Genomic DNA, 9921 nt, shown 5'->3' on the forward strand with positions numbered 1-9921 from the left:
CGCCTGCCGTCGGAGTGGTGGGGGGGGGAGATTCTCTGATGGATGTTCTCTCATATATTCTTCCCATTCAACAGAAATTTTGTGTCACAATTTTTTTCTGATTTATAATTGATTTGGACTTTTACATGTAGCTTAAATGATCATGACTATGATTAAACCTTCTGTAGAGACCTGTATTTCTACATAAAGAAAAACGCTTTTTTCAGAGCAACAAGTCTTTTCCACAGGAGTGTACAGTATAACCCAACATTGTTGTGCAGCATAGTTACCTTAAAACTGATTATGTTGTTCTTGTGTGTTTATATAGAGTAGCATATTGGAAATGTTTTTTGTTTCTTCACTTTGAGCAGGACTACGCACACATTTTCTGGATCTAAACCTTTACTTTCTTTCAGGTTAAGGAAACTAAAATTGTACAACACACTAATAAAAAAAAACTTGCCATCGAAATGATTTAGGTAATGAATTCTGTTTATTACCATATGATTGCATAGAAGTGGTCCAGTAAAGTTTTCAGAAACAAAACACATCTGTTGCAAGTGCCCAATATCCAAAATATCAAATGGGAATGGACAGAAAAAGTCCCGCTTTGCCTCCCTTGAGCCCAGAGCTGTTTGATGAACTTCAAGCTGTGACCTTGGCCTTCTTTTGCTTTTCAAACAGCTCCTTCAGCTGCCCCTCAGTGGTCGCCTCTCTCTGCTGCATCAGGTCAGCATGTCCCTTGGTCACTCCCCATCCATCTGGTGTAGACATGGAAGGACACAGGGGGCGCCCTGATGCCGGCAGCAACTTCTCCCAGTAATCACGACGAGCCCTTCACAAAAACAGGGCAAGCAGTCTTAAGGTTGATGTACATTTCAACAGGTGGGATGAATGTGAAGGCTGAGTGTGTGTGCTGCTTTGTTACTCTTTGTTAAAGCTATTTTTACGACAGTGGACTGCTTCAGCTTTGATACTGCAAAATAACTGATTACAGATAATGCTGGTAAATGCTTTCAGTAAGTAATATTTAGAATGTTTTTGCAAATCCCACACATGCTATACAGAAAGTGGAAGAAAAAAATGTATAGTACCGCCCACAAAGAATTATCAATGTACATATACAGTAGCAGATATTGCATATCTCAAAACACCTCCAATGGCCTAATAAATTCTTGTGGAGAAACTGTTTGCCAGTAAATGTGCGAGACTGATTTGAAAAGCTTCCGAGGCTTTTTACCTGGCCCTGACCCAGGGCTTGGTGTGCATGTCCAGACCATTACCCCAGCTGCCATGCTTCTGAGAGGCGTCAGGGAGGAAACCTCTCTCGGGTGCCAGCTCTTCTGCCAGGGCACGGGTGTGGTACGGCTCGAAGCCGCAGCAGCCACCAATGTAGCGGATGCCCATGTTGTAGGCCTCTCTGGCGTATTTGTGCATGTCCCACCTGGTTAGGATTCTTGGCTCCAAGGCTGTAATGTGTAAAAATGAATTGATGTATAGGGTTGTGTCTACTCAACGTGTAGTCAGAAACTATACTGATTAGGTTTGTGTCTACTTTACATATAGTCAGAAATTCTTCCAACTCATGCTTAACATGCTTAAAATATCTAATTTGATCTACAAACGGTTGCAACAGGTCTGTCTTTAACACCAAAATTCAGAATGTGTCATTTCCTTATTTTGTATGAGGAAAAAACACAAAGTCAATTATGATTACATTTTAAAACAAATTCAGCCCACGGTGTGCAGTGTGTTTCATTGGGTAAGCCTTTGGTCCAGAATGATTACATTCTGTTCACTCAGCAATGTACCTATGAACTGAAGTGGAAGAGCTAAACACCTCATAAAAATATATTTTCCTTTTTTAAGACCAATCAAAAATATGAATATATCATCACATGTTTCATAAACACCTTTTTAATATTAGAACTTTCTACCCATTATAATATTTCAAGTATTATAATTCTGTTTCAAGCGATAGGTGTACTTGACACTATTAAGATGAAGTGAACAACAGAATTTCTCTTAACCTCCTTAAGATATCAAGCTGATATTCTGAACGCACAGCATGGCCTTACCAAAGGGGAATTCTGGGAGGTCAATGAATCCCTGATGGTTACAGTCAGGGGTGTGGTAAGCAAGGGGCTGGATCATGAGATGAGCTTTCAGCTTTGCTGCCTCCAGGCCTTCCTTCATGAGCTTCACAGTCTTCAGGCACGTCATGGGATCAAAGTGACAATTCACACCGACAATCTTGGCACCTGAACACAGAACACAGCCACACTGTCAGAACAAAAATATTTCATCACCATTCTCATCCTGGTTTATTTATTTAAACTCCAACACAACATGAAAAGATAAATAACAAGATGTTTCATTCAGACCACAACATTTTATAATATAGTTTATTGTCTTTACCAACACGAGCTGCCTTTCAAGGTCAGTTCATCTCCATTTGTCAAGCACATACAGTAAATGCAGCAGCTTTATTTCAGAGGGAACTTTGTAAATGTTGGGATGGTTTTAAATCCACTTTTAAAAGTGGATTTCTGTAAAGTGACAAGTTGAACTACTTTGTAAACGCAGTGAACATACATTAAGCAAATGTATTTTAATTAATATAAATTGTTGAATAAACTTGCAAATAAACCTGGCCTGGTCTCTGTGTCAATCCTTATAATCCTTATATAACCTTGTATAACAGAACAGAATAAGCATACTGTATAATCTTCAGAATACCTAAGACACCATTTTGTCTTCTTCATAAATCTTTATCAAATTAAGCATTAAATTCCCTGCTGTGGTTCATACCTATAGCTGTCTTTCTTCATCTTAAAATAATCTGATTGTCAACATACTGTACAGTGTTGCAAAGGAACAAGAAATGCATGTTGAGGCAGCTACATACTTCGACATACAATGTTGTTGTTTTTCTAGCACGAATGTCATATAATGCACATGGAAGGAAACTAAAGCAAGTTTTAAATGTTTTAAAAGCATCACTGAACAACCAGAAAATCCAAGATTGAACCTACCAGCCTTGACCAATCTGACAGCACATTCACCACAGCTGACTCCATTCAGGTCTCCTTCCGGCCCAATACACAGAGTGGCTGCAACCGGCTTTCCACTGGTGTTCAGAACCTGAACTGCCCACTCAGCTTCCTCCACGTGCTCAAAGTACTATGGGATACACACAAAGCAGGGGCAAATGGGCTTTACAGGAACACAAAGTGTGATTAGAAAGAGTAGATGGGATGACTCACAGGAACATGAAATGTGAACAAGCAGACTGTTGCTCACATGTCTGAAAATAGGTTGTGAACGTCTCAGCAAAATTTTCATTTTTTTTATAAATGGATGCAAAGCAGTTCATTCTGTCAATGATGTTGCTGTGCAGCTTTAGAAATTGGGAGGTACTGCAGCAAAACATGATTGTGATTGTGAGTACAAAACATTTGGGATACATAAACTCTTGCTGTATTGTTGCTGTATTGAACACAGTCATTGTGACAGGATTGAATATAGTAGATGTCCTTCAGAAAAATAACATGAACCTAAATTGGTCCAACTTCACAAAATTACTTTGGCACATCGCTCAGTTATTGAAATGGTGTCTGTCTGTGTGCAATAAGAGTGGTTCACCTGATTTCAGAAGAAGTGCATCTTTGTAAGGGCACTCATTCAGGTAATGAATTACAAGCAAATATTCAGACATGAAGCTAAAGAGATTGCAGAAAAGTTCAAGGATAAAGTTGTAGAAAGGCACAATGGCATGACAAGATTTCAAAGGCAATTAATATCCACTTGACCATGGTGAACCAGATCATTAAAAAAATGGATGGTGTGGAGCATTATACCATACAAACATTGCTTAGTTCAAACAGTCCTTCCACAGTGGTTTGGAATTCAACCATGAGGCCAATGGTGACTTAGAAAGAGATACAGAGCTCAACAGCTGTGATGGGAGAAAATGTCCAAGAGTAAACAATATGTCAGTCACTTTAAAATGATGACCATGTATGGAACATAAAGAAACTCATCTCAAATTTCACATGGAGCTTGCAATAAAGCGTTTAAGTGATACTGCAAGTGTGGCAAAAGGTTCTGTGGTCAAAAGATACAAAGTTTGTTCTTTATAGTCTTAATAATTGATATGTCTCTTGCACATCTAATAAACTGCATCATCCAATTAACACCAACCCCACTGTCAAGAAGAGTGGAGTCAACATTATATCTTGGAACTGCTTCTTATCACCAGGGATGGAGAAGCTTGCTAAGGTAATAATGGATGGAGCAAACCAAATGCAGGCTAATGCAAGAAGAAAATGTGCTTCAGTATGTTAAAGACCTAAAGCTGGGTTGAAAATTCACTTTTCACAGGACAATGACCCAAAGCACAAGGCCAACACTGGAGTGGTTTATCAAGAAGTAAGTGAATGTCCTGGAGTGGCCTGATCAAAGTCCTGATAAAAATCCAATATCTGTTGCAAAGCATGATGATTGATATCCATCAGTTGATCCCAAACAACCTGACAGAGCATGAGAAAGTTTGCAAAGATGAAATTGCACCACATCCTCATTATTCACAATTGGCAGAGACTTACTCAAAAATATGTAATTGCTGACAAAAATGTTTCTACCAAGTTTTGGCTCGGGAGCCAGAATATTTATGAAATCAACATGTTTTTCTTTGCAGATTTTGCCAACATCTTACTTCTTTCATCCATAAAAGTACATGTCATTTGTAATTAATCAAAAAGGGACATCACTAAAAGAAGTCAAATGCTTTTGCAAGGCACTGTACTTAAAAAGACAACAGAAAACTTTTTTGGTAAGTTTGAATTAAATTGGTGGACATCATTCATTTGTCAAACGCCGTCAAAGTAATATCTTACAGGACTATCTATACCCCACTGGATTTCTGACTGTAAAATATCAATGATACTACTATTCCTGTTATTTGAGAGATGTGATGAATTTATGGCATTACGAAATAACTGAAATTTATTGTTCAAGTACAGCTGAATTCTTACTTTCACATCTTCTCCACAAATCTTTTAGAACAGCTCTTCAAATGCAGTCCTTGGTGAAAAGACTAATGATAGAAGCAAAGATTATGACACACGCATGGGTCAGTTACACACTGTACTATTTTAGTACAACATCTATAACTCCTTGTGTGTAAGGACTATATTGTGAACTGATGTGAAGAAAAAACGTCATTCTTGAATATTAAATGTTTATGTACTGTAACACACACAAATAGTTTAGTGCTTTCTGGAACTCTCCTGTATTCATTTACCTCAGCAATCAGAAAGTCCACATTCTTTTTAATGAAGACCTCCAGTTGTTTCTTGAAGATTGCCTTCACTTCATTCTCACTCTTACAGCTCAGGTAGGAAGGGGTCTGGGACACTCCTCCGGCAACCAAGGCATCTCCTTCATTGGCGACTTCCCTGGCTAAGTCACAGGCTGCTTCATTGATTTTTTCTCCCTTGCACAAAATGAAGCTGTCATCATTTGAGTTGTAACCAAAGAGGTCAATGGAACAGAGCAAAACATTTTTAAAAAGTAAAGGTTGATACCACGGAAAACACTAAGTTAAGCGGATTCATTTTAGTAGAACATACAGTAGGGTTATGATACAACCTATGACAGAAGTAAATGCTTGGTATACAAAATGGTGGATCCATGCAGAAACACACACATACAGACTTACTGTACTGCTAAATACCTACAGTATATAGGGGACATAGAGAAATGTTTGATGTACAAGTTAAACATACAGGACAATAGTAATTATTTAATTCTGATCAATATTCCAGATATTTCATCCAATGTTATATATCATAGCAACTGATATGTTAGAACAGAAATAAGTTATACAGATATAGAAAATTAGTTCAGGTGGGTAGCTGTGTCATCATGTGTAGGCTGCAAAGGAACAAGTAATAGTTTTATTCCATGCTGAAAAGAGAAGAAAGAAAACACAACGTTTAGGCCGTGGAGCTTTCTTCAGGTGTGAGGAGTTGCAGATATAGAAAAGTCATGCAGTAAATTACTGTCCCACACTTTTCCCTAAGAAATGGAGAATACTCACAGATATTCTCAAGTCGTTGCCCCGGTTCTCCAGTTTATCGTCACTGGCATAGAATGTGAACGTCTGCATGACATTTGCTCCCGCTCTCAGAAATTCCCTGTGCAGCTGTCGAACTGCAAGAGCAGAGGAGATCATCTTAATTGTTAAAAACCACATTACTCACACGGGAGCGCTATTATTCAATCAGTGCAAGGGCGCGCAACGTACTGTACAAAACTGAATACAGTCTAAACTCAATAACCCGTCTTTTGCGTTAATAAACTCAAGTTATCTTACCTGCCTCAGGGTGCTCTACCGCAGCTTCTGGAGTCCATGGCCCTGCCTTCACATAGCCTCTTTTCTCCAGGGCAAACACAAACCCCCCGTCACCAATAACAATCTCCCCAGCATCCAAGCGCTCTAGAATACCCTGCAAAACACGTTTTAACATTTACCCAGGATCATCAAATGACATTTTACCTTATTGTGAATTAATTTAAATTGATTTAGATGTTTTCATACGATTAGGCGGATTAAACCATTTGTATTCACTAGCTGCTTCACTTTATGGAAGGTCTTATTCTACACCGTATCAAACTATAGCTCTAAATACTGTAACTATACTTAGGCTAGGCACAGCTCTACAACAGCTCAAGCTCAAGGACACCACAAACATCCACAACCCATCCATTGGTCTGTAGCCAAAACCCCACAACTGGCTTAGACCAGTTCGCAGATGGGACAGGAATAAATCGATATTCTAAATCCCAGGTTTTAAATTTCAGCTATATTACTTCAACCAGTATCCTGTTTTAAACCCTTTTTAAAAAGCACAGAACGTCGCTCCAATTACGCACTGACATTTTTTGTTAAATATTGTATTTATTCGGTTAATACACACTGCATTCTTAAATATTATTTTGTCACTACTGTACGTCTCTTTTTTAAGTATAAGCAGTCATTGCACGCTTTTGTTCACGCTTCTGTTGTTAGTGTAGCAGAACTAAAGGAAAATGATTAATAACTTTCTGGTTTAATCTAAGTGTGTATACTCACTTTCTTGGACCCCGCTGGTGCCATTTTACCAAGTTCAGATATAACACTAAACAAAACCTCAACAAAGTTCATGTGTGCTGCCAAATAGTCTCTGTTATATATTACTCCCCGAGGGGTGGGTGCTTCTGATGTCATCCCAGGCCGTCTTGCTGATTGGAAACCAGCATTTAAACCCGTGCGAACTGTATTTACTAAGTCATACAACTACAATTATACTAACAAATACTGAACATGCATCTTTTTATCCTGATAATCCAAACTTCACATTATACGTCACCGTCATTGTTGCCATTATCGCTTAAATAACTATCAATAGTGCAGTCGTATGTAGTTATGTTTTGACAACGTCACTTACATTTGATATGGACCTGTCTGCCTGCTGTAACAGTTCTAAGATCTGCTGTAATTGTTCGCTGTAAATAAATTTAAGTTTACTGCACAAAACTAATAAACAGTAGTTTTTATCTTTTGTTACACAAAAAAATAACGGGCTGCTATAGTAACTGTTATGTTATGTTTGTGCATTTGTATTTGTGTCTGTGTGGACCCTGCAATTGACTTCCAGGTTGTACCCAGCCTTGCTCCTGTTGCTTTCTGAGCTTTCACTTGCCATTGATTGCACTTTTCTATATTCCAGATTCTTTGCCCTGAAAGAAGCCTCTTAGCAAACAGTGCTGCCTGCTTTCAAGGTTTAGCAATCTTTGTGACTGACAGTGCTTTACAGCATGATGTATTAGTAATTAAAGCAGGGATGACATCCTTTATTTTTGTCATTATTATCTTAAGTAACATCTCCTTCCATCATGGAGTTGATAGGGACTTTTGATCTGCTATGTCAATGCTATTAATAATGAAAAACAAATTGCTTTGGTCATTTTCAATCAAAAGTCAGGTGAAGCCTTAAAGTATTTGAAAACCTACATTAAAAAGTTTTGCTTTATGGAAACCCTGTAATGGTGTTTACATGTGAAATGCAAACAACTTTCTTATCTCTCCTGCTTGTGTGTGATCCTTCTTTCACAGACCAAACAAAACCTAGAAAAGTACCTAGAGAACCATGGTTCATATATGTCACATATATATTGTGTCCAGCAGCCATATCACCTTGCAACTCACTGAAGCTAAGCAGGTGTGAGCCTGGTCAGTACTTGGATGAGAGACTTCCTGGGAAAAACTAAGGTTGCTGCTGGCAGAGGTGTTAGTGGGGCCAGCAGGGGGTGCTCACCCTGAAGTCCATGTGGGTCATAATGCCCCAGTAGAGTGATGGGGACACTATACTGAAAACAGGTGCCATCCTTCGGATGAGATATAAAACTGAGGTCCCGACTCTCTGTGGTCATTAAAAATCCCAGGGTGTTTCTCGAAAAGAGTAGGGGTGTAACCTCGGCGTCCTGGCCAACTTTCCCATTGGCCCTTATCAATCATAGCATCCTAATAATCCCCATCTACAGTATGAATTGGTTTCATTAGTCTGCTCTCCTCCCCACTAATAGCTGATGTGTGGTGAGCGTTCTGGTGCACTATGGCTGCCGTCGCATCATCCAGGTAGATGCTGCACATTGGTGGTGGTGGAGGGGAGTCCCCATTACCTGTAAAGTGCTTTGAGTGTCCAGAAAAGCGCTATATAAGTGTAAGCAATTATTATTAATTATTATATATCATGACCACACCAACATGCTATACGGTGTTTCCCAAACTAGCAATTTCCATAGCACCATACCAAACACAGTGCTTTTAAATTAGGAACCTCCAGGAAGAGGCTTCGTTTTCCTTTATCATTAGCTGGTTATGACTGATATCCTCTACCTGAGTTGGGAGAACATTACTCTCTTGGTTTTATTCAGATTTTAGTGTACCAGTGACTCTATGAACCTGCCAGGCATCCATTTGCTCTTTTTGTACTTGTACTTTGGAATACAACATTTAAAAATTAGAAAATTAAAACATGATTGAATATCAACCTTTTTTAGAAATCCAAACTACACTCAAACATAATTTGTACAGTAACATGATATACTCTGCAATATTAATTTAGAGAAACAGCCTAATCAAGGCAGTGTCTGAGTAGTTTGATATAACATGGCTTAAGGGATATTCAGTGTCTTTCAAATTCTGTATGAATTGCTCCTGATTTGTGCCTTTCTACAAGTTAATCCCTAAGTTGCTCTGAAAGCTCCTTGGTCTTCATTGTTGAATTCACCCATCCATACACTTTCTAACTGCTTTTCCAATTCAGGGTCGAGGGGGAGCCAGAGCCTATACCAGCAAGCAATGGGCACAAGGCAGGATACACCACGGACAGCATGCCAGTCTATTACATGGCAAATACTGTAGACACACACTCATCCAAAGGCAAATGATACCAGAAGCCAATTAATCCAGTTTGTTTTTTACCTGTAGGAGGAAACCCAGGCAAACTCAAGGAGAACATACTGTACAAATTTCACACAGAAGAACTTCAAGTCTGGAATTGAACCCAGGTGGCCTCAGCACTGAGAGGCAGCGATGCCAATCACTGCACGACCGTACTGCCCTCATGGTTAAATCTTTGCTTGAATTTCCCTGCCTGGCTGTGTAGGATCTAATGGACTTTACAGGTACAAAAGAGTTTATTCTGAAATCATCTGAACCACATTTTTGCTATTTAAGTATTCATGTGACTGGTCATAGTAAGTGCCCCTGAAATAACTTAGCTTTTCTATAGCGAAGAATGCTGAATACCTGCAATGAACATAATTTAGGTATTTATGTATTTGCCTTTGCTGATATTCACACTTTTCACACATAAAAGTATTCAGTTTTGA

At 38.9% G+C, this 9921-nt stretch overlaps 1 protein-coding gene across 1 annotated transcript; it reads right to left on the reverse strand.

Moving 5' to 3' along the window:
- Positions 1–453: 453 nt before the first annotated feature.
- Positions 454–7227, reverse strand: bhmt (betaine-homocysteine methyltransferase). The gene is made up of 8 exons (XM_006626723.3): positions 7118–7227; positions 6359–6491; positions 6083–6195; positions 5285–5476; positions 3015–3162; positions 2058–2240; positions 1220–1448; positions 454–814 (listed from the first exon to the last, which is right to left on the reverse strand). The coding sequence occupies exons 1-8, from the start codon at positions 7187–7189 to the stop codon at positions 625–627; spliced, it is 1260 nt and encodes a 419-aa protein (XP_006626786.3). The 5' UTR covers positions 7190–7227; the 3' UTR covers positions 454–624.
- Between the last annotated feature and the right edge of the window lie 2694 nt (positions 7228–9921).

Source organism: Lepisosteus oculatus, chromosome 3, assembly GCF_040954835.1.
Source record: "Lepisosteus oculatus isolate fLepOcu1 chromosome 3, fLepOcu1.hap2, whole genome shotgun sequence".
NCBI classification, from domain to species: domain Eukaryota; kingdom Metazoa; phylum Chordata; class Actinopteri; order Semionotiformes; family Lepisosteidae; genus Lepisosteus; species Lepisosteus oculatus.